General features: G+C 42.0%; 1 protein-coding gene across 3 annotated transcripts; it reads left to right on the top strand.

Annotated features, from left to right (window-relative positions):
* Nucleotides 1-1,289: 1,289 nt before the first annotated feature.
* LOC115137149 (RNA-binding protein FUS-like) lies at nucleotides 1,290-23,480 on the top strand. Of its 3 annotated transcripts, XM_029673254.2 has the most exons (16): nucleotides 1,290-1,413; nucleotides 2,165-2,195; nucleotides 2,965-3,001; nucleotides 3,108-3,174; nucleotides 3,267-3,354; nucleotides 3,526-3,629; nucleotides 4,956-5,103; nucleotides 11,818-11,852; nucleotides 12,406-12,438; nucleotides 12,618-12,763; nucleotides 14,333-14,462; nucleotides 14,549-14,656; nucleotides 22,193-22,310; nucleotides 22,459-22,538; nucleotides 22,685-22,823; nucleotides 23,077-23,480. In XM_029673254.2, exons 1-16 carry the CDS (start codon nucleotides 1,404-1,406, stop codon nucleotides 23,114-23,116), a joined length of 1,314 nt encoding a protein of 437 aa, XP_029529114.1. In that variant the 5' UTR covers nucleotides 1,290-1,403; the 3' UTR covers nucleotides 23,117-23,480. The 3 variants fall into 3 exon arrangements, with proteins under 3 accessions (XP_029529114.1, XP_029529115.1, XP_029529116.1); XM_029673255.2 differs by lacking the exon at nucleotides 11,818-11,852; XM_029673256.2 differs by lacking the exons at nucleotides 4,956-5,103; nucleotides 11,818-11,852 and having other exon boundaries at nucleotides 1,291-1,413.
* The last annotated feature ends 29 nt before the right edge of the window (nucleotides 23,481-23,509 follow it).

Here is a 23,509-nt window from a genome sequence, read left to right as displayed (position 1 = left end):
TGGCGTCGTGAGGGAGTTTGTTCCACCATTGGGGGGCCAGAGCAGCGAACAGTTTTGACTGGGCTGAGCGGGAACTGTACTTCCTCAGTGGTAGGGAGGCGAGCAGGCCAGAGGTGGATGAACGCAGTGCCCTTGTTTGGGTGTAGGGCCTGTTAGCTAACGTTACAGAGGGGCCTCTTCTCCCCAAACCCCAGGAACCCCCACAATTCCCCTCTCTGGCAATGACATTCTCCAGGCACCCACCCTCAGGTGCCGCAGACAAGGCTCCAGACAGCCCACTCCCCCTGTCTCCCCCTGTGTCACCGCGTGGTTCCCAGAACCACGGACTGTATACCCGTTCCCTTCCTTGTCCCCCATATCCCTGCCTTCATCCCCTGGTTCCCAGAGGGGCACTCTGCGACCATCACGGCCACGCAGGCAAAGGAGACCTCCGGGTCGCTTCAGAGACTTTGTTTGTTCCCTCGGGGACGAGGGACTTTGTGGTGGGGGGGGCTGTGTAGCGACCCGCACAGACAGCTGTGTGTTATGTGCTAGGCTAGGAGGTGGTTGTGTGTACTGACCAGTACCCGGTGTTCGCGGGGTCCGACATGTCAATCAACCTGCTATCTGCCAATCACGGGAATGCCTGGAATGTTCTGATGCCGGGCATCCTGGTGGTTGGCGGAGTGGCGTGGAGGGGGGTTGGGCATTGGAAGTTAAGACCAGGTTCAGCCTTTGTTCTCTCTCTCTTACGTCTGGGCTTCACAAGAGAAGGTCACGATTGGCTTGTGGGTTATCTGTCATCTATTTGGCGTGTGCTACGGCCCAAACAGTAGCCTGTGTAAAGTTGGTTCAATAAACCGTCAATTCGCAAACTCAAGCCTCTGTCTGGACAATTGTTCATTTATGATCTAGTCAGGTCATTACAATACAATGGCCAGTTGAATTTCATCTTTCTAAAAAATACAAAATTATTTCAGAATATTTTGGCAAGTTAGCTAAATCCTTGAATTCTGCGTTATAGTATAAACCTCTGGGCTAGATCGTTCCCACGCAATGGGCTGTTGAAGATGGAAATCAAAGGGAAAGAAGAAAACGGCTCTACATGGAACACACAATTATTTAACAATAGGGGTATTCCTTTTTAGCAAACTACTGTATAACATGTGCCGTGTCACTAGTTATGACACATGTATTCAATACGAACATAACAATGTTCAACACATATGTTTTGAAGTTTACTTGGTTTCAAATTATTATGCGTAAGAAAAAACTTAAATGTACTCAAAAGTTGGTTCATCCCAGCAGTAGGTTAGAGTTCACAATTGCCGCAGTGTATGTGCGACTGTGCGCTGCTGTTACCGGGTTTTTAATTTGTTGAAAAGTGATTCATCGAAAAAAAAAAACAATAAGAACGGAGGAGAATGGCCTCTGGTAAGTTTGTTGTGAACTAAGTGTATGCGATGTGTTCAATATGAATTTTGTGTGTCACATTTGTATAAAAAAAACATTTAATGAGACTGCTGTCTCAGTTAGCTAGTTAAACTAGCGTTAGTTTAGCCAGCTTTCAAGCGCGACCATTAGAGAATGAACCCTAGCCATAGTTTGTTGGCGAATTTATTACCCTTTCGAAAATAACGTCTGCAGCTTTCTGTAAAATCAGACTTAGTTATTTTGACTCGCTCAACCATCTTTCTTGTGTAGTTTCCCTTTTTAGATGAGAATTGACCGCCATTTTTGCAGCGTGGTCCTGTTAGCACTGTGCTAACTAGCAAGCTCACGTTAGCTAGCTAGTCTACGAGTATCACGCATATTATTAGCAACGATAGTTAGTTAGCTAGCTAACGCCAGCTATCCAAGGCCTGCTATTTCCACCGGGTAGTTATATGCATTTCGTATTGACTTGCATGCATTCTTTATGATCACATTAGATGGGAACAACATTAATTTAAGTCACAGCTTATCAAACTAAGTTTACTTGATATCGAAATAAGCTAAAGTAATATAGCGAGATAAGTTAGCTAACGTTACAGGTTTACGTCCTATTGGTATGATCTTTGCTATTCATATTCGGAAACATGTTCAATGGCTAGCTAACAGTTAGATGGCTCATTGGCTAACCAGCTAGCGAACGTTAGTAGTAGCAGTTTTGCCACCCAATCACCCATATCCTTCTCGTTCACAGATTCGGGCTACGGTCAGCCTGGCGCTCAAAGGTAACGTGAATTCACAATGAATACATTAGCCACTCGGCGCTTTCAAGTTGCCATGAAACTTCGCTATCTATTTAGTTACCACTTAAGCAATTGCATAATAGTTTTTGTAAACTATCAAATTAGCCACACAATGCTTGATCACTTTAAATATATATTCGGATATGTTTTAACGGGTAAATTAATTGATAGTAGGCACATCCCCAGTTATGGTAGCTTTGGGGCGCAACATAGGGAGTCTGTATTGGTTGTGCTCCCTGAATTGTATTGGTGGGTGGCGACGGAAAATAACCTTACCAAAATATAGCTGGCTACGCACAAAAACGTTTCCTGCAAGAGGCATATATATAATCTCAAGGAACTGTACTTACCAGACGTGAAATGTGACCTTTGCTATCAAATATAAGTCTGAATACAATTTGTCCCAACCACACCATATTCCTGCTGTGTATACAGTGGTAGAATGTGAAGTGTGTGGTCTTATGGCAGCCTGCTGTCTAAATGTACAGGAATATGGTGTTGTTCAGACAAGTTGGATTCAGATGTTTATTTGATAGCAAGGGACATATTTCACTTTACATCTGGTAAATAAGAGTTCCTAGAGATTATACATATGGGCAGGGCAATGACGTGGTGCACATGTGAGACAGTATGCAATTTTCGGGCACCACTTTTGGCTCGTGCGTGCTACTTTCAGAACTACAGGCTAAGAAGTATACGAAAGTTCAGGAGAATCTCTTAAGATATCTAACTTTACCTCTCCCTTCAACAGCTATGGATCTTATCCTCCGGCTCAGCAGAGTGGGCCGGTATGTGTGGCGCCTCAATTTCTCACTGAGTATTGTATGAAACTATTTTCTATGTTAATTTCATCCCACCTTTGTTCATATAATGACAATTAAATGCGTATTGCAGGGCTACGGTCAAGGAAATGGAAGTGGCTCATATGGCGGACAGAGTTATGCTGGCTATGGACAGTCTGGTATGTTCAATTCATGGAGAGTCTTGGGAAATTATTTGAGGTCTAGAAGTTGCTGTTTTTAATACATAACATTTCCATTTTTGTTTCTCCAGCTGAGGGTTATGGCCAAACACAGGCAGCAAGCTTTGGCCAGCCGGCCTATGATGTCTATGGGCAACAAGGTTCGGATTCCGCTGCTGGGTAAGGCCACTGGCACTACATGAACATAGTATTCCTTGCCGTTATGTACGTTGCCTTTCTACTGGTCTAATCTCATTGCAAATGTTACCTTTCAGTAATCTGTTTTGTTCATTATTAAAGTCTTTGTTGGTGTCTCGGGAATAATTGTTGTGAAAACTTCTCACGGTATAGTGGTGCTGACAAGTCGTCATACAGTCAGCCAAGTTCGTATGGCGGCACCGCCGGTGGCGGCTCTTATGGACAATCTCAAGGAGGCTACAAAGGTCGAAGTGAAGGTTAGTTATTGTATAAATTTACAGTGCATTTGGAAGGTATTTAGACACCTTCTCATTTTGTTACGTTACACCTTATTCTAAAATGGATAATATATATTTTTTCTTGATCTACACACTACCCCATAACACTTTTAAAAAATATATATTTAAAAAAATATATGTATTCAGATCCTTTACGATGAGACTTGAAATTGAGCTCAGCTGCATCCTGTTTCCATTGATCATCCTTGATGTTTCTACAACTTGACTTGAGTCCACCTGTGGTAAATTCAATTGATTGGACATGATTTGGGAAGGCACACACATGTCTATATAAGGTGCCGCAGTTGACCGTGCATGTCAGAGCAAAAACCAAGCCATGAGGTCAAAGGAATTGTCCATAGAGTTCTGAGACAGGAATGTGTCGAGGCACAGATCTCTCTGTCTGCTGCATTGAAGGTCCCCAAGAACACAGTGGCCTCCATCCTTAAATGGAAGGTGTTTGGAACCACCGACACTCTTCCTAGAGCTGGACGCCCAGCCAAACTGAGCAATCCGGGGAGAAGGGCCTTGGTCAGGGAGGTGTGGTCAAGTCTCTGAATGTCCTTGAGTGCCCCAGCCAATGCCTGGACTTGAACCTGATCAAACATCTCTGGAGAGACCTGAAAATAGCTGTGCAGTGTTGCTCCCCTACCAACCTGACTGAGCTTGAGAGGATCTGCAGAGAAGAATGGGAGAAACTCCCCAAATACAGGTGTGCTAAGCTTGTATCGTCGTACCCAAGAAGACTCGAGGCTGTAATTGCTGACAAGTGCTTCAACAAAGTACTGAGTAAAGTGTCTGAATACTTATGTAAATGTGATATTTAAAGTTTTTAATTTCAAATAATTTGCAAAACTGTCAACCAGTTTTTTTGCATTGTCATTATGGGTTATTGTGTGTAGATTTAGGGACGGGACAAATGTAATACATTTTAGAATATGGCTGTAACATGACAATGTGGGAAGTCGAGGGGTCTGATTAATTTCCGTATGCACTGTATATATTACATGGCAATGATTTTTCTTGATCAAATGGCCTGCAAAGATCTGCATACTTAGATTTTTTCAGTCTGTTTATTATGATTTGGAGGATCACCGATTTTATAGCCAAGGTTGATCGGCCAGACTCTGGACTGTTTAAGATGTCGTCTGAATGACACCCGTTTAAAAAAATAATCACTTCATTGCAGAAAAATCTCATACATATAAAACAATGTGCCATTCATATATAACAGGAAATACAAATGTGCGCAAAGAAAGAACACCACATAACTCGAAAGGCTTGGGTGCCTGTGTTTTGCCCCAGGTGAAGGCGGTCAGGGCAGGAGGTATGGTGGAGATGATGGGAGCTCAGACAGGGGCTCTTCTGACGGGTATAGAGGCCGAGGGCGTGGTGGGTACGAGCGCGGGGGATACGACAGGGGTGGAAGAGGCGGCCCTCCATCCGGTATGGGGTAAGTTCCAGAGCGTGACCACCCGCAAGGTACTTCTGCAACACCCATGCCAGGTAGATGTTCCTTCAAACGCAATGCATGATATAACCCATTCTGATCCATCACCCCACACCTCATCCACATGGACTAATACCTTGTCACCCCCTACCTGCTATAGGCCCCCCTCCCCCACACATGGGATGTGCCTAGGGCTGGGCGATATGGCCTAAACTCATATTTAGATTATTTTTCTAACTCATGGACGATTAATGATATCTCGATTTTTGATAAGTTTTCTCTACGCTTTGTTGCACAGTTAAAGGTCAACACACTGAATTTCAAGTGGTCAGGAATAATCTAATGAATTCAGGGCTTGTAAAATTATACCAAGGCTACAAATAAGCCTTCCACAACCATAAGAACCATTATTTTATCAAAATAGTTTCACCTGCTTTTTTGCAATAAACACAGATTTCTGGCTTTCAAGTCTGTATGAAAAATGATTTTTTTTGTTACAAATTTAACCACGCACATCCACTAATAATGACCGACTTATTGTAGCAGGCATTATAGAAAATTAGCACAGGGCTCAATTTCTCAAGCACAAGCCCATGTGCTAGTGAGTAGCCAGTGGATCTTTTTTATTTCAAGATTTATTTGCTTGCTAACAAGGTAGAACAGTTGAACTGTTATTAATAGACCCGCATGTCCATCTACAACTCTTGGAACAGCCTGCCTATTCACTTAGTTTAAATATTGGAATCAGGTGGCCTACCTGGATAAGATGTTCTAATTCTGAAAAATAAGCAAGTTGACCATTCCTTTATATACAGTTGAAGTCGGAAGTTTACATACACTTAGGTTGGAATCATTAACACTCATTTTTCAACCACTCCCCAAATTTTGTGTTAACTATAGTTTGGGCAAGTCGGTTAGGATATCTACTTTGCTTGACGCAAGTAATTTTTCCAACAATTGTTTACAGACAGATTATTTCACTTATAATTCACTGTATCACAATTCCAGTGGGTTAGAAGTTTACATACACTAAGTTGACTGCCTTTAAACAGCTTGGAAAATTTCAGAAAATGTCATGGCTTTAGAAGCTTCTGATAATTGACATCAATTGTAGGTGTGGATGTATTTCAAGGCCTACCTTAAACTCAGTGCTTCTTTGATTGACATCATGGGGAAATCAGCCAAGACGTTAGAAAAAAATGTGTAGACCTCCACAAGTCTGGTTCATCCTTGGGAGCAATTTCCAAACGCCTGAAGGTACCACGTTCATCTGTACAAACAATAGCACGCAAGTATAAACACGATGGGACCACGCAGCTGTCATACCGCTCAGGAAGGAGACGCGTTCTGTCTCCTATCAAGGAAGAAGCCACTGCTCCAAAACCACCAATTAAAAAAGCCAGACTACGGTTTGCAACTGCTCATGGGGACAAAGATCGTACTTTTTGGAGACATCCTCTGGTCTGATGAAACAAAAATATAACTATTTAGCCATAATGACCACCATTATGTTTGGAGGAAAAAGGAGTTTTGCAAGCCGAAGAACACCATCTCATCTGTGAAGCACAGGGGTGGCAGCATCATGTTGTGGGGGTGCTTTGCTGCAGGGGGGACTGGTGCACTTCACAAAATAGATGGCATCATGAGGAAGGGAAAATTGTGGATATATTGAAGCAATATTTCAAGACCTCAGTCAGGAGGTTAAAGCTTGTTCACAATTGGGTATTCCAAATGGACAATGACCCCAAGCATACTTCCAACGTTGCCCTGACTTGAATCCTATAGAACATTTGTGGGCAGAACTGAATAAGTGTTTGTTTGTGTGAGCAAGGATGCCTACAAACCTGACTCCGTTACACCAGCTCTGTCAGGAGGAATGGGCCAAAATTCACCTAACCTATTGTGGGAATCTTGTGGAAGGCTACACAAAGCGTTTGAACCAAGTTAAACAATTTAAAGGCAATGCTACCAAATACTAATTGAGTGTATGTAAACTTCTGACCCACTGGGAATGTGAAAGAAATAAAAACTGAAATAAATCTCTCCTATTATTCTGACATTTCACATTCTTAATATAAAGTGGTGATCCAAACTGATTTAAGACAGATTTGTTTTTAGTAGGATTAAATGTCAGGAATTGTGAAACTAAGTTTAAATGTATTTGATTAAGATCTATGTAAACTTTTGACTTCAACTGTAAATGTGTCTTGTTATGCTCATTGAGCCTTTATGAAACAGACCAGTCAGCTAGCACATACAGTAAGTCTGGCTAAAATTATGCTAGCGGTACATGGTGCTGCACGCGACAAACTGAGCATTCATGTTACTCAACAGGTTTGTTGATACTCTTGTTTTTAGTAGGGTCTGTTCTACATTTTGGGAGTTGAGACATAAGGGTAAGTTCTTGTCTATTACTGTAAAATAATGTAAGCGTTAGTCAATATGAAAGATTCTGTTAGACGACGTCAAATGCAAGTAGTTTTTTTAAACTGCTTGTCAGAGGACAAAGTTATACTACATGGCCAAAAGTATGTGGACACCTGCTCGTCAAACATCTCATTCCAAAATCGTGGTCATTGATATGGAGTAGATTCCCCCAAGCAGCTATAACAGGATTTCCACTAGATGTTGCAACAGCTGTGTGGACTTGCTTCCATTCAGCCACAATGGCGTTAGTGAGGTCGGGCAGTCGGCGTTGCAATTCATCCCAAAGGTGTTCGATGGGGTTGAGGTCAGGGCTCTGTGCAGGCAAGTCAATTTCTTCCACAACAATGTCGACAAACCATTTCTGTATGGACCTCGCTTTGTGCCTGGGGGCATTGTCATGCTGAAACAGGGAAAGGCCTTCACCAAACTGTTGCCACAAAGTTGGAAGCACAGAATTGTCGAAAGTCTTTGAAAGTTATAACGTTAAGATTCCCTTCACTGGAACTAAGGGCCCTAGCCCAAACCATTAAAAACAGCCCAGACCCTTATTCCCCCTCCACCAAGCTTTACAGTTGGCACTATGCATTGGGGCAGGTCGTGTGATTCATCACTCCAGAGAACGCGTTTCCAGAGTCCAATGGCGGGGAGCTTTACACAACTTGAGCAGCTTGCTTGGAATTGTGCATGGTGATCTTAGGTTTGTGTGCGGGTTTTTTTGGCCATGGAATCTCATTTCATGAAGCTCCCGACGAGCAGTTCTTGTGCTGATGTTGCTTCCAGAGGCAGTTTGGAACTCCGGCGTGTGTGTTGCAACAGAGGGCAGACTATTTTAGGCGCTAAAGCACTGTGGTCCCGTTCTGTGAGCCTGTGTGGTCTACCACTTTGCTGCTGAGCCTTTGTTGCTTTTTGACGTTTCCACTTCACAGTAACAACACTTAGTTGACCAGGGCAGAAATCTTAAGAACGGACTTGATCAAAAGGTGGCATCCTATGACTGTGCCACGTTGAAAGTCACTGAGCTCTTCAGTAAAGGCAATTCTTCTGCCAATGGTTGTCTATGGTGGATGTGTGCTCTATTTTTTTTTTTATAGCCAAAGCCACTAATTTGAGGGGGTGTCCATATAATTTTGCATATGCGGTGCATTTGGAAAGTTCTCAGACCCCTTAACTTTTTCCACATTTCGTTACAGCCTTGTTCTAAAACTAATTCAAATTGTTTTTTCCTACACACACTAACCCATAATGACAAAGCAGATACAGGTGTTTAGAAATGTTTGCATGTGTGTGTATAAAAAAAACAACATATTCAGACCTTTTACTCTACTTTATTGAAGCACCTTTCGCAGCAATTACAGCCTAGAGTCTTCATGGGTATGGCGCTACAAGACAGTCCCCAAATAGAGATGTGACATTCTCCCATTCTTCTCGGTAGACCCTCTCGAACTCTGTAAGGTTGGATGGGGATCGTCGCTACACAACTATTTTCACGTCTCTCCAGAGCTGTTCCGGTTCATATCCCAGCCTCTGGCTGGGCCACTCAAGGGCATTCAGAGACTTGCCCCAAAGCCACTCCTGCATTGTCTTGACTATGTGCTTAGAGTTGTTGTCCTGTTGGAAGGTGAACCTTCACCCCAGTCTGAGGTCCTGAGCGCTCTGGAGCAGGTTTCATCAAGGATCTCTCTGTACTTTGCTCCGTTCATCTTTCCCTCGATCCAGACTAGTCTCCCAGTCCTTGCTGCTGAAAAAATCCCCACAGCATAATGCTGCCACCATGCTTCACCGTAGGGATTGTGCCAGGTTTCTTCCAGGTGTGATTCTTGGCATTCAGGCTGAAGATTTTCTAATGGTTCAAGTCCATTAGGTGCCTTTTGGCTAACTCAAAGTGGGCTGTCATGTGGCTTCTGTCTGGCCACTCTACCATAAAGGCCTGGTTGGTGGAGTGCTGCAGAGATGGTTGTTCTTGTCAAAGGTTCTCCCATTTCCACAGAGGAACTCTGGAGCTCTGTCAGTGACCATCGGGTTCTTGGTCACCTCCCTGACCAATGCCCTCCCCTGATTGCTCAGTTTGGCTGGGCGTCCAGATCTAGGAAGATTTTTGGAGGTTCCAAACTTCTTCCATTTAAGACTACTGTAGACCGCTGTGTTCTTGGGGACCTTCAATGCAGAAGACATTTTTTTTTTTTTTCCAAGATCTGTGCCTCGGAGCTCTACGGACAATTCCTTCGACCTCGTGGCTTGTTTTTTTTCTCTGACATGCACTGTCCACTCCGGAACCGTATATAGACGTGCGTGCCTTTCCAAATCATGTCAAATCAATTGAATTTACCACAGGTGGACTCCTATGAAATTGTAGAAACATCTCAAGCATGATCAATGGAAACGGGATGCACCTGAGCTCAATTTCGAGGCGTCACAGTAAAGGGTCTGAATACTTATGTGAAGGTATTTCTGTTTATTTTTAATACATTTCTAAAAACCTGTTTTCGTGTTGTCATTATGGGGTATTGTGTGTAGATTGATGGAAAAAATATTTAATCCATTTTAGAAAAGGGCTTTAATGAAATGGGAAGGGGTCTGAATACTTTCCTAATTCACTTAATAGTATATCTCGTCTTTTGTTGTGAGTGGCAGGTTGAGGGGCTTGGTGTCTGTGTGTGAAGGAGACAAGACCAAAAGACAACGCTCATAAAAAAAATGTTTAGAAAAACTATCTTGATATATTGGAGCATCGCGCTTAAACATTAATTCGATATCGCCCAGCCCTAGATGTGCTATATGCTTCACTCATTGAATTAGAATTGTATTTGTGGTTTAAATGACTTGTAAGGATATAACCTGTGTTCCATCTCAATCATAAATATGCATGCAACATTCTGGCTGATTATGGCCTTGCTAGCGAATTTCAATTCATGTGAAGCTCAAATGGCTTGTGGGACAGATTACATGGGGTGTCTGCTACTGACTCCTGTGGTGCAAGGAGTTAAGTGGACACTTCACCCGACCCCCTTTATGAAGTACATAGGGTGTTGAGGATTGAGTCACTTCACCAGCCAAGGATCCTGTAGACCCCAGCTTTTGTACATCTTCATTTAACAGGGCTGTTGAATATATTAGTCAGGACTTTGTTGCTTGCCAGTCATCAGTTCACATTGCAATATATCTACAATGGCAGTTCTGGAAACTTTTTGTATTTGACAAGCAATTATAGATCTTGGCCAAGTAGCTTTCAGTGTAGAAGACTTGTAGCCTAAACCATTATTTTATCAAGGTTACTTTTCTTATCCTTGGCTATCATTAGAAATTGAGACTACATTTGTAACTGGAAGCTTTTAACAACCACTTTGGTAATGGCATTGAATAACGAGTACAGTAGTTCTGCCGCAGTGCTGTCACATTCTCAATTTCTGACCATCAAGATTTCATTTTACATGGTTCCTGACAAGTAATAGACATCAGAGGAGCATTGTAATGCTTCAGCACGTGTATATCAAACGTGGCCTAAGATCTGCTACAAATCCTGCTGGCTGTTATTATGGATGCTTTTCGCTATTGAAAACCATTCATTGGTACCCTGTGCGAAGTTAAGACTATATTCTAGCTGGAATGAGGATTATTTTTGCCCCCCCCCCCACCCGGTTGCTTTGAGAACCGCCTCATGAGCGCCTTAAACAATGCCCCAGAATGATCTGTTATTGAAGTGACCTGATTTTCACAAGTTATACCCAAGGAACATTGTAAGCTGCTGTACATCAACAGGTTTCATTCAAGTGTTGTATATTTGACATGGAGACATTTGTATTGTGTTAACTTTGGATCTACATTTTATACTACAGGTATCAGTGAATGAAATAAAACTTGGACCTCAGCTAATGGAGCTCATATATAAGCACTCAATGGAAGAACGCTCGACTTGTCGAGTGCCGCAGCTATTCAAACCATTTCGACCTATCAGTACTTTTTTTTTTTTTTACATTTCTTTTTTTTAAATCCAAAAACTAAATCCAACTGAATACTCTAAGATAATCTGGTTTTGTAGCAATCTAAATTTACACATTAGCCATCAGAGCCTTCACTCATCAGAACCTACCTGTATATAGTGGGCATTCTGCCTAGTTTTGTCCATTTTGATCTTAAAACATCCTAGACCTAACACTTTCCCATGTGAGTGGGAAGACATTTCCACGATAGTCGCACACCATGGCAGGAGTGCATACTGATGGGGATGTAGGGGAGCTTTGAGCTCTGTTGGGACAAAGAAACCCCATCATATCTACAATTTTTCCTCTGCAGAGGTGGTGACCGTGGTGGCTACAAAAATTTCGGTGGTAAGTGACGAGCATCAGAACTGTCTCGGTTGGGGAGGAAAAAGGTTGATTAGGAAAAGAGAAAAAGGGAGTAGGAAAGAAAGCAGAACAAACTGAATGCCACCATTTTGTTGTCAAAACCTCAGACCTCCACCTATTGTTCTTAGGGAGGGGGATTTCTCATAAATGCTCTTTAGGGTTAAGCACAAGAAAGCCTGAAGTTTATACATAATGGTATTTTTGCATGAGGACAAGGTTGAATGTAAATGACAAAGGATGAGAAGTGTGCTGTGGCGAAGAATGACACTGGAGAGAGACTTTTTATCTTTATCTTCTAAACTCAAATCATTTCTGCCCATGTTGCAAGGTGTTGAGTGATTATATGAATGACGCAACTGTCTCAACACTGCAGCAGAAAGCTGTAAACGGCCTTATTCTAAATGTTAACGTAGCCTCGTGTGTACACTATTGGTAGAGTTGATGAATTCTTGTATGGATGTTGAATGAAGTTGTGTAGTGTACAAAGTGCATGTTCTCATGGCTTTCCCCGCCTTTCCTCTTTGTTGTATTTCAGGTCCTCGAGACTACGGCTCAAGGGATGAACCAAGTGAGTTGCACATGCTTGTTTGCTTATTGCTACCCTGAAATTCAATCTAGGGTTTGACTATTCCTGCAATCATGCCAGCCTAACACTGACCTCTAGTCTCTCGCAAACAAATGCCACAGAATAACAGGTGGTTTGAAGTGATGCGTCTGCTGACTACTAGTACCTCTGTTTGTCCAAAGCTGGAGGTAGCGGTGGTAGCCAAGGTAGCGGCAGCGGTGGGGAGCAGGACAACTCTGACAACAACACCATCTTTGTCCAGGGACTGGGAGAAGATGTCACAAGTGATGAAGTGGGCAACTACTTCAAACAGATTGGGATTATTAAGGTAAGGATTGGCAACGCCTTAGCCCCTACCCCATAGGGCCTAGATATTTCATGTAAGTGGCTAGGATGTAGGGATTGTTTCTGGATGGGGAATGCGTCTCCCTGTACACTTGAATGGCTACTAGTGACGGGGAGCGGCATATCAGACCTGCCAACCTGCACACATTTTGCATACCGTGCACGCAATTTGAGGTCAAAGTACGCTGGTACAAAAATTGACCCTAAAATAGGCTTCTATTGGTGCATTGTAGTTTTTGACTCGGCCATCTGAAGTTGGCGTTGAGCCAATCGGGAGACTTGGCCGAGGAGAAATGGCTAGCGCTCCGGCTCGTTGTACTAGCGTACAATTTTCCTCCCGCGAGCTGGCTGGCAGTTCTCCACTTTGTTGATAACACTGTGTGGGGGGAAAGGTTTACAAATGCATTTACTGAAATTTAGTCAAGCACAACCAAATTTGGAGTTGGCTCATTAATGAAGGTGTCATTATGACGGCGGTAGTTAGCTACAGCGTTTAGTCAACTGAGCAAAAGCACATTCTTGCCCGCACATTTTTTGATCTCCATAAAGGTAGTCGGCGTGAGCGCATTGGCGAGCAAGAAGACGTGCAGTACTTCAGTCCGCGTTGCTGCGTGGTTGGAAACAGACATGGCAGAGAGCTGTTCCGCTAATACCATCCTTCACAGAAAGTTGTTAGACTGTAGATTAGTAGACCAATGTTAATCAGTTATTAATTTGTCCTCTTGATATACAGTGGGGAGAACAAGTATTTGATACACTGACAATTTTGCAGGTTTTCCTACTTACAAAGCATGTCTGTAATTTTTATTATACAGTGGGGCAAAAAAAAGTATTTAAGTATTTAATCTTTGGAGGGAGTTGAAAGTCCGTGTTGCCCAGCAACAGCCCCAAAACATCACTGCTCTAGAGGAGATCTGCATGGAGGAATGGGCCAAAATACCAGCAACAGTGTGTGAAAACCTTGTGAAGACTTACAGAAAACGTCTGTCATTGCCAACAAAGGGTATATAACAAAGTATTGAGATAAACTTTTGTTATTGACCAAATACTTATTTTCCACCATAATTTGCAAATAAATAAATTTAAAATCCTACAATGTGATTTTCTGGATTTTTTTTCTCATTTTGTCTGTCATAGTTGAAGTGTACCTATGATGATAAATTACAGGCCTCTCATCTTTTTAAGTGGGAGAACTTGCACAATTGGTGGCTGACTAAATACTTTTTTGCCCCACTGTAGGTACACTTCAACTGTGAGAGATGGAATTTTTAAGTAATTCATTTTCATTTTATTGCATGCCATAAGTATTTGATACATCAGAAAAGCAGAACTTAATATTTGGGACAGAAACCTTTGTTTGCAATTACAGAGATCATACATTTCCTGTAGTTCTTGACCAGGTTTGCACACACTGCATCAGGGATTTTGGCACATAATGTGTTGGCACCTAAGTGTCATGATAACTTACCATGAGTTCCCTGGCAATTCCCAGTCTTAATGGCAACCCAGATTTATGTGTCCTAGTGTTAATCTTTGTGTCCTGTCTTGATAGTTGAACAAGAAGACTGGCCTGCCCATGATCAACCTGTACTCTGACAAGGCTACTGGAAGACTGAAAGGAGAGGCCACGGTCTCATTTGATGATCCACCTTCCGCCAAAGCAGCCATTGAGTGGTTTGACGGTAAAGGGTGTACTCTTTATTCCCATGCGCTTATGCTGTGTTCAGTTCTTCTGTTACAGTCTCATCCATGTCTAATTTTCTTATAGGCAAAGAATTCCAAGGGAAACCCCTCAAAGTGTCTTTTGCCACCCGAAGAGCTGAGTTCACGCAGAGGGGTGGTGGTGCAGGAGGAGGAAGAGGTGGTGGCGGAGGAGGTACGTTTCATTCACATTTTGGTGACAAACCATTCGAATGTTGTTGTAACTACCCGCGGTTGAGTTTCCTAAAAACACAAGGTTATCTTTGTGCTAAAGATAAGCTTTAAATCCATTGGTAGGCAATAAGGTATAACAATTCAGATACGAATCGGAATCTGGTTCAAATATTTAAGATATGAGTGCATCATTCTGAGAACCCAAATGTAGCATGCATCGGGCAGTACAACTCTGCACACAGCATACTGACCAACTGGTCGGTAGGACTATTCCTGATTTTAACTACCACCGAATAAGGCACTTTGAAGAATGGAAAGGCAAAGTGGCATGTGCTCTGCACAGGTAGAGAGCCCCGTCTGTGCAGATGCTTGGTGTGAACCAATGTAATTGTCATCATGCTCTGTTGAAAATGCTGTTTTACCAGAATGAAAATATGCTACTAATTTGGTTACCTGCTGATCTGGGCTTACATCATATAGATTTTATTTTGATTCTTCAGGTTCACCATCAGCAATAATTTTAGTAGTTTTGCTTTAAACACTGAATTTAGTCCTTTTTTTTTAGATTCAGGGTAAAGTTGATTTCATAACAAGGACAGCAATCACTTTTGAGAGCTGCGCTACATGGTCAACGCGGCTGGGAGGAAAAGAGAACTTAACTCTGAAAGATTTTATTTTTATTTTGAATATTTATATTTTGGCAACAAATGTTAGCGCATTTATTCGCATCGAACAAAATCTCATGGGTTTGTTACTCTAGTCCAACAGAATCGCACCTCCATCGTTTCAAATGAATACCTACCGTGGCCCATGTATCTAGATGGAATTGTCTTGAAAGGGAAAGATGCATGCCCCTAGGTAATGGAATAAATTATCTTGATGCTAAATACTAGGTGGACATTTTCCTTGATGAAAAATTGATTTTCTTCAGCTCTTCTAAAGTATTTTTGTGGATAGGATTGTCTGATCATGTCAACGATGATTTGGTGTCTGGCGTGAACCAGGTTTGGGTGATATAATTTGAAATGCTGACTGAGTTTCAATCGTTTTAAATATCTATATACACTGAGTATACAGAACATTAAGAACACCTGGTATTTCCATGACTGACTGACCAGGTGAAAGCTATGATCCCTTATTGATGTCACCTGTTAAACCTGTTGCAACTCTAGGGGCAGTATTTTAATTTTGAGGGAAAAAATGTTCCCGTTTCAAACGGGATATTTTGTCAGGACAAGATGCTAGGATATGCATATAATTGACAGCTTTGGATAGAAAACACTAACGTTTCCAAAACTGTAAAGATATTGTCTGTGAGTATAACAGAACTTATGTTGCAGGCGAAAGCCTGAGAAAAATCCAATCCGGAAGTGCCCCATATTTTGAAAGCGCTGCGTTCCAATGAGTCCCTATTGAGCTGTGAATGTGCCATGAACCAGCTTATTCCCCAAGGTGTCTACAGCATTGTGACGTAGTTTTACGTATTTATGGTGAAGAATAGCCGTAGGCGGCTACATTGCGTAAGTGGTCACCTGATGACTCCCAGGGTGACTCTCACGTAAAATACAGAGGTAGCCATTACTCCAATCAGTCTTACTGAAAAACTAATTGTCCCGACGGATATATTATCGAATAGATATTAGAAAAACACCTTGAGGGTTGATTATAAACAACGTTTGCCATGTTTCTGTCGATATTATGGAGTTAATTTTGAATATTTTTTGCCGTTTTCGTGACTGCAATTTCCGGGCGATTTCTCAGCCAAACGTGAAGAACAAATGGAGCTATTTCCCCTACAAAAATAATATTTTTGGAAAAAAGGAACATTGGCTATCTAACTGGGAGTCTCGTGAGTGAAAACATCCGAAGCTCATCAAAGGTAAACGATTTAATTTGATTGCTTTTCTGATTTCCGTGACCAAGTTACCTGCTTGTGTATTAATAACCCCATAGAGTTGATGTCTGTACCCTCGCAGAAATCTAATTGGTGTGTGCCATGTATATTGTCTATCCCCACCAGACATGTATATTGTCTATCCCCACCAGACATGTTCATGACATTAAAATGCCAAAGCTGTGAACCAACGATATTAATTTGGGGACGGGTCGAAACATTCATGGTTATTTAGGTAGCTTGCTATTGATAGCTAATTTGTCCTGGAAAAGAAACATTGGGTTATTTTAGCTGAGATGTATATGGTCCTTTTTTTGTATTTTTTGGGGGGACTGGCTCTTTGTAGAATTTTGGCCCATGTTGAGTCATACAGAATTGTGTGTTCTCTATTGTAAACTTAAGTCTCCCCCTTTTTTATGAATTGTTTTTTCCTTGTTCATTCTTCTAATGTGGATTTTATATGGCAGTTGGCAACCGACTTTGATGTGCATTACCACCACCAAATGAATCAGGGTCACCCGCCACTCCATCTCTCAATCACCCACGTGGGTGTATGCTCCTAAAAACCAATGACTTGCACTGCGTCAAGCATCCAAAATAGTACAAAGTTGTATTTTTATCACCTGGCTACGCAGACACTCGTGTGAGCAGTTTGAATGAAATTGTTGACTAACAGGTATGTGTGCGTTTATTTTGCAACGCAAGTGATGCCAGGCGGTGTGGTCAGCATGTAAGCCAATTTATTAGCCTTTGCGTCTGCGGTGGAAGGTGGCGGCGCTACAGGGGTGTTTGTCAGACCATGAGACAATCCGGCTTACTAAAACGTCTAGCGTCTCAAGAACCCGCACATGTCCGTTTTTTCTCTAGGATGACCACAAGACACCTCTGATGGTAGCCCGGTACCAGTGAAAATAACTATGGAAGTACAGTGCCTTCAGAAAGTATTCACATCCCTTGGCTTTTCCCACATTTTGTTGTTACAGCCTGAATTTGAAGTGGATTAAATTGAGATTTTCTTTGTCACTGGCCTACACACAATACCCCATAATGTCAGTGGATTTGTTTTTCGTTATTTTTATTAATTTAAAAATGAACGCAAGACATTTCAGCTTTTAAGTATTCAACCCCTTTCTTATGGATACCTTAAATATATTCAGGAGTACAAATGTGTTTAACAAGTCATAACTTGCATGGACTCGCTCTGTGTGCAATAATAGTGTTTAACATGATTTTTGGATGACTACCTCATCTCTGTACCACACACATACAAGAATCTGTAATATTCCAAAACGTACATTCTGTTCAACAAGGCACTGAAAGTAATACTGCAAAAAATGTGACAAAGCAATTAACATTTTTTCCTGAATACAAACTTTGTTTGTTGTGAATGCATCGCATTACAGAGTACCGCTGTCCATATTTTTAAGCATAGTGGTGGTGGCTACATCATGTTATGGGTATGCTTGTAATCATGAAGGACAAGTTTTTTTAGGATAGAAATGGAATGGAGCTAAGCACAGGCAAAATCCTGCAAAGCCTGGTTGTATGACTTCCACCAGACACTGGGAGATGAATTCACTTTTCAGCTGCACAATAACCTAAAACACAAGGCCACATCTTGTTACTTACCAAGAAAATGGTGAGTGTTCCTGAGTGGCTGAGTTAGAATTTCCAAGTAGATTTCAGTAAAAACTATGGCAAGACCTGAAAATAGTTGTCTACCATTGCTCAAAAACCAATTTGACAGAGCTTGAAGAATTATGGGAAAAGAATCATGGAAAAATGTTGCACAGTCCAAGTGTGGAACGCTCTTGAAGACTTAACTAGAAACTCAAAGCTGTAATCACTGCCAGAGGTGCTTCTACAAAGTATTGACACAGGGTTGTGAGTACTTACTTTCAATTATCTGTAAATTTTGCAAACATGTTTTCACTTCGTCACTTGCTCCGAATACAAGTGTAGACCTTCCAGTGAAATGCTTACTTACAAACCCTTATTTCTTCTTGAATTGCTCTGTTGGTTAAGGAAATATTTACCAAATTAAACTAAAGTAACAATGGAATAACGAGGCTTGAAGGTACAGGGGGTACCGGTACCGAGCCAGTGTGCGTGAGGTAATTGAGTTGAGGTAATTTGTAGGTAGGGGTGAAGTGACTGCATAGATAAGAAACAGCGAGTAGCAGCAGTGTACAAAACAAATGGGGGGGGGGTGTAAATAGTCCAGTGGCCATTTTGATTTAATTGTTCAGCAGTCTTATGGCTTGGGTGTAGAAGCTGTTAAGGAGCCCTTTGGTCCTAGACTTGGCGCTCCAGTACCGCTTACCGTGCAGTAGCATAGAGAACAGTCTATGACTTGGGTGAATGGAGTCTCTGACAATTTTTCGGGCTTTCCTCTGACACCATCTATTATATAGGTCGTGGAGGGCAGGAAGCTTGGCCCCAGTAATGTACTGGGCTGTACGGTCAGATGCCGAGCAGATGCCATACCAGGCGGTGATGCAACCGGTCAGGATGCTCTCAATGGTGCAGCTGTAGAACTTTTTGAGGATCTTCAGTCTCCCGAGGGGGGAAAAGGGATTGTTGTGCCCTCTTTATGACTGTCTTGGTGTGTTTGAACCATGATAGTTTGTTGGTGATGTGGACACCAAGGAACTTGACACACACGACCCACTCCAGCCTCATCAATGTTAATGGGGGCCACCTTTTGCTGTAGTCCACGATCAGCTCCTTTGTCTTGCTCACATTGAGGGAGAGGTTGTTGTCCTGGCACCACACTGCCAGGTCTCTGATCTCCCTGTATGCTGTCTCATCGTTGTCGGTGATCAGGTCTACCACTTGTGTCGTCAAACTTAATGATGGTGTTGGAGTCGTTCGGCCACGCAGTTGTGGGTGATCAGGGAGTGCAGGAGGGGACTAAGTACACACCCCTGAGGGGTCCCAGTGTTGAGGATCAGTGTGGCAGACGTGTTGTTGCCTACCCTTACTACCTGGGGCGGCCCGTCAGGAAGTCCAGGATCCAGTTGCAGAGGGAGGTGTTTAGTCCGAGTCCCCTTAGCTTAGTGACGAGCTTCATGGGCACTATGGTGTTGAATGCTGAGCTGTAGTCAATGAACAGCATTCTCCCATAGGTGTTCCCTTTGTCCGAGTGGGAAAGGGCAGTCTTGAGTGAGATTGCGATATCAGTGGATCTGTTGGTCATTATGGGGTCCTGTGTGTAGATGGGTAAGAATTATTTTATTTGAATCCATTTTGAATTCAGGCTAGATCACAACAAAATGTATGAATAAATCAAGGGGGGGGTGCAAGAGGGTTGCGGAGGCTTGACTCGCTGGGCATTTTACAGTATGTCATGCATTCTCCGAATTTGGTCCACATGGAATTATACTTCGGAGGAGTGGCTTCTGTGTAGGAACTTTTGAATGTTCTTTGAGCTAGGTAACTAGTAATCTTAAATTAGCTAGCTGACCAGCTTGTGTATTTTGTGAAATGTGATAAATAGGCCTATAGTATCCTTAATTAGCATTATAAAGTTTATTTATTTATTTTCTAGCTAATTCAGATTATCTTGCCTTCTAAATCAAGCTTGTAACGTCATTACAGTAGCATATGCTTCAGAAGGGTGAGGGGAAGGTAGCCTGCACACGCTCTGGAAAAGATTTTAAGCTTGCAAGCAGACGCCCATTTGTTTCTGAGTGACAGAGGGTTTTCCATAGGAGGCGTTTTGTTGTGGGAATAGGAAAACAATGCCTGGAGCGTAAAATAACGTTTCTGTTCCGGAATAGTATGGATCACTTTCGTTCCAGGTTCTGTTAGATCCTTCACATTTTATTGTTCTGTTCCCTGAACCAGTTTCAGGCCCTGTTTTATTATACATATGAAGATATTGGTATATAGGTACTGTACACAAAGTGTACACAAAGTTTTGGAGAAATCTGTTTAGTGGTGTCACAAAATTACACGTACTCCATTTTCAAAATGGCGGCTGATCCATCAGTGACATCATTGTCCCAAGAGGCAAGTTTGTTCCTTGGGTAGAGTAACCTTTGTTCCAAATTCCAAGACTGTAGGTTGAATGAGGAGGCGGGGCTAACCTCTTTGAAGTCGAAGGTGGTTTATAGCACCACTATTTGGCAGTTGCACCACGTGTAACCAGATCAAATCAAATTTATTTATATAGCCCTTCGTACATCAGCTGATATCTCAAAGTGCTGTACAGAAACCCAGCCTAAAACCCCAAACAGCAAGCAATGCAGGTGTAGAAGCACGGTGGCTAGGAAAAACCCCCTAGAAGGGCCAAAACCTAGGAAGAAACTTAGCCTGGTTCCTCTCTATGTGGGGTGGCCAGTCCTCTTCTGGCTGTGCCGGTGGAGATTATAACAGAACATGGCCAAGATGTTCAAATGTTCATAAATGACCAGCATGGTCGAATAATAATAATAAGGCAGAACAGTTGAAACTGAAGCAGCAGCACGGTCAGGTGGACTGGGGACAGCAAGGAGTCATCACCAATACCAGATGTATTTGTGCATAATTTTACACCATCCCACAAAGTTTGATATTTGTATGCCTTACCACTTCAGAGCTATAGCGCTCCAAACATAAAAAAATAATAATAATAACTATCCTAACAATTATAATAGGGTTCCAACCCCTTCATTACACTATTGTTCAAAATTCAATCACCCTATTCACCCTCATTTGCCTATGCTCCCCCATGGGCTCATCTGTGACTATCCAATTTGTTAAGGTGATGTTAGCTAGCTACTTTTTGTCAATCAACACTGACAAACAGCTATAACTTTTGATTGGTAGTAAATATTTCTGTTCAGATTTGATTTGTATAGCAGAGAAGTAGACAAAGATGTCATACCTTCTAAGTTTTAAGTCGAAAGTCCTGCAACACTTTTCAATTACACTTGCTTGGCAGAAATGTAAATGAGTTTTCTAAATCCGCTATATATTTTTTTAGATTGGTAGCATATTTTGTTCTGATATCAGATTTGAATAGCGGAGAAGTAGAGCGTTAAGTCTTATTCTAACTTGTGAAAGTGTTCAATTTTGTTTATTAAAAGTTTGCTGAAATGTTATTGCTGTTAAAAAAACAACTTTTGTTTGATCGGTAGATTGTTTGTTCAGATTTTCATAGCAGAGCAGAAGAATATTTTATACAAACTTCTCTAAGTTGGCAAAGTGTCAAACTATCTGATTTGTGTCAAGTTGCATTATTGCATTTACAGTGAATGGAATGTTGGATGTCCTGTCACAATGGGACCTTTTTTAGAATGCTTAAAAAGTTAGACAAATAGTTTAAAAAGTATAGAAGATATCAGTTACATACAAGCAAGTCAATCCAGACCAGTCTACACATTTTAAATTTAACGGCGTTCCTAGCTTAAATGGTGTAAGAGGAGTGCTAAAGAATAACTATAAATATGAAATTTGTAATATTTTAAAGTGGGGACTCCTGCTTTGCAAGCCAAACTAATAAATAGAAGTCAGAAGTAAGTGGTACAATATTTAAAGTGTTTCTGCTTTTGCAAGCCAGACTAATTCTTTGTTTCTGGGAAATTACTCCTAAAGAATGAACTGCGCTTTCTTTGAACCCCGTTGTTGAAGCAAGTGGTATTTGATGTCGCTGTTTAGGTTTTGGAGGCCGTGGTCGTGGACGTGGGTTTGGAGGAGGAGGAGGAGGTGGTGGTGGTGGTGGTGGTGGTGGACCCAACTTTGACATTAAGGGAGGGGACTGGCCATGTCCTAACAGGTATTTATTACAATATTTTGTTTGAAGCAGGACAGGTGCAATTAAAACAATTTTCATTAGTCATCCATTGTATGTGCCACTAAATTATGTTCTCAGATGAAGTGGCTACATCTTTTATGGTTGACAATTGTTCCCCTCTCCTTTTCAGTTCTTGTGGCAACATGAACTTTGCGCGACGATACGAATGCAACAAGTGTGGCACACCGAAACCAGGGGACAGTGGAGGAGGTATGTAAATGATGGCTATGAGCCTGTGGTAGAGAGAACTGGGTTTCAAGTAGACTATAGGGGGAAGTTGAGTCATTTAACCACATACTATAAACTACTTTTTCTCTGTTGGAGAACTTGCTCTAACAGCTGGCTTATGTTTGTAGATCGTGGTGGCGGCAGAGGAGGGTATGGTGGTGACAGGGGCGGTGGCTACAGAGGCCGTGGGGGATTCCGTGGAGGTGACCGCGGTGGTTATGGCGGAGGTGGATATGGTGGTGACAGGGGCTACAAGATGGGAGGAAGGTAAATCGATTACTGTGTAATTTCCCTCCCATGCAGTTCATTATTTGACCAGAAGAGGGTATACCTGAGATGTGAAAGTGAACTGTAGAATATTGAATTAGGTTAACTTTTTTTGTCCTTTTTTTTTGCTCTCGTAGTAATGCGTGATTTTTATATTAGGCTAGCTGAACACCAGTCAGCATTATCTGACTGAATGCCAATGCCTTCATGGTATGGTATAATTTACTATGGGTCTATTGTTTTCTTCCCTCAGAGGTGACCATAGAGAAGACAGAAGAGACCGGCCATACTAAGGATTCACATGGACACCATTCCAGCCCAGGGGTTAGGGGAAGGGGGGGGGGTTGATATACACTTTGATTTGCATTCCTTTCATTACCAATGCATCACATGTACTGCTTCTGATCTGTCTTGTCGGGAGGTCAGGGTAAAGATGTGCAACTACTGTGAAAGGACTTTTGGGCTGATAAGCAGGGTTGTTGAAGTGGGCAGGGTCAAATGTCATGTCTTTTTGTTTATTTTCATTTCCCCGATTCTAAGTCCAGGCATTGTGAGGTAGACTTCTAAGACTTCGTATCATTGTTTTGTAAAATTGAAATGAACTGTTTTACTTGGGTTTCTCTTTTTTCCAAATGATATTAAACTGTTCTGATCTTAGTGTCTTCCTGTATGTTTTACTTCAAAGT

Source organism: Oncorhynchus nerka, linkage group LG11, assembly GCF_034236695.1.
Source record: "Oncorhynchus nerka isolate Pitt River linkage group LG11, Oner_Uvic_2.0, whole genome shotgun sequence".
Classification (NCBI taxonomy): Eukaryota; Metazoa; Chordata; class Actinopteri; order Salmoniformes; family Salmonidae; genus Oncorhynchus; species Oncorhynchus nerka.
Note: the sequence above shows the minus strand (reverse complement) of the source record. Positions and strands in the feature narration are given on the sequence as shown.

Bases quoted from the DNA above. Each gene is read 5' to 3' on its own strand.
- LOC115137149 (XM_029673254.2), top strand. The intron at 3,175-3,266 runs GTATGTTCAATT...TTGTTTCTCCAG, and splicing joins TGCTGGCTATGGACAGTCTG to CTGAGGGTTATGGCCAAACA. The intron at 11,853-12,405 runs GTAAGTGACGAG...GTTGTATTTCAG, and splicing joins TGGCTACAAAAATTTCGGTG to GTCCTCGAGACTACGGCTCA.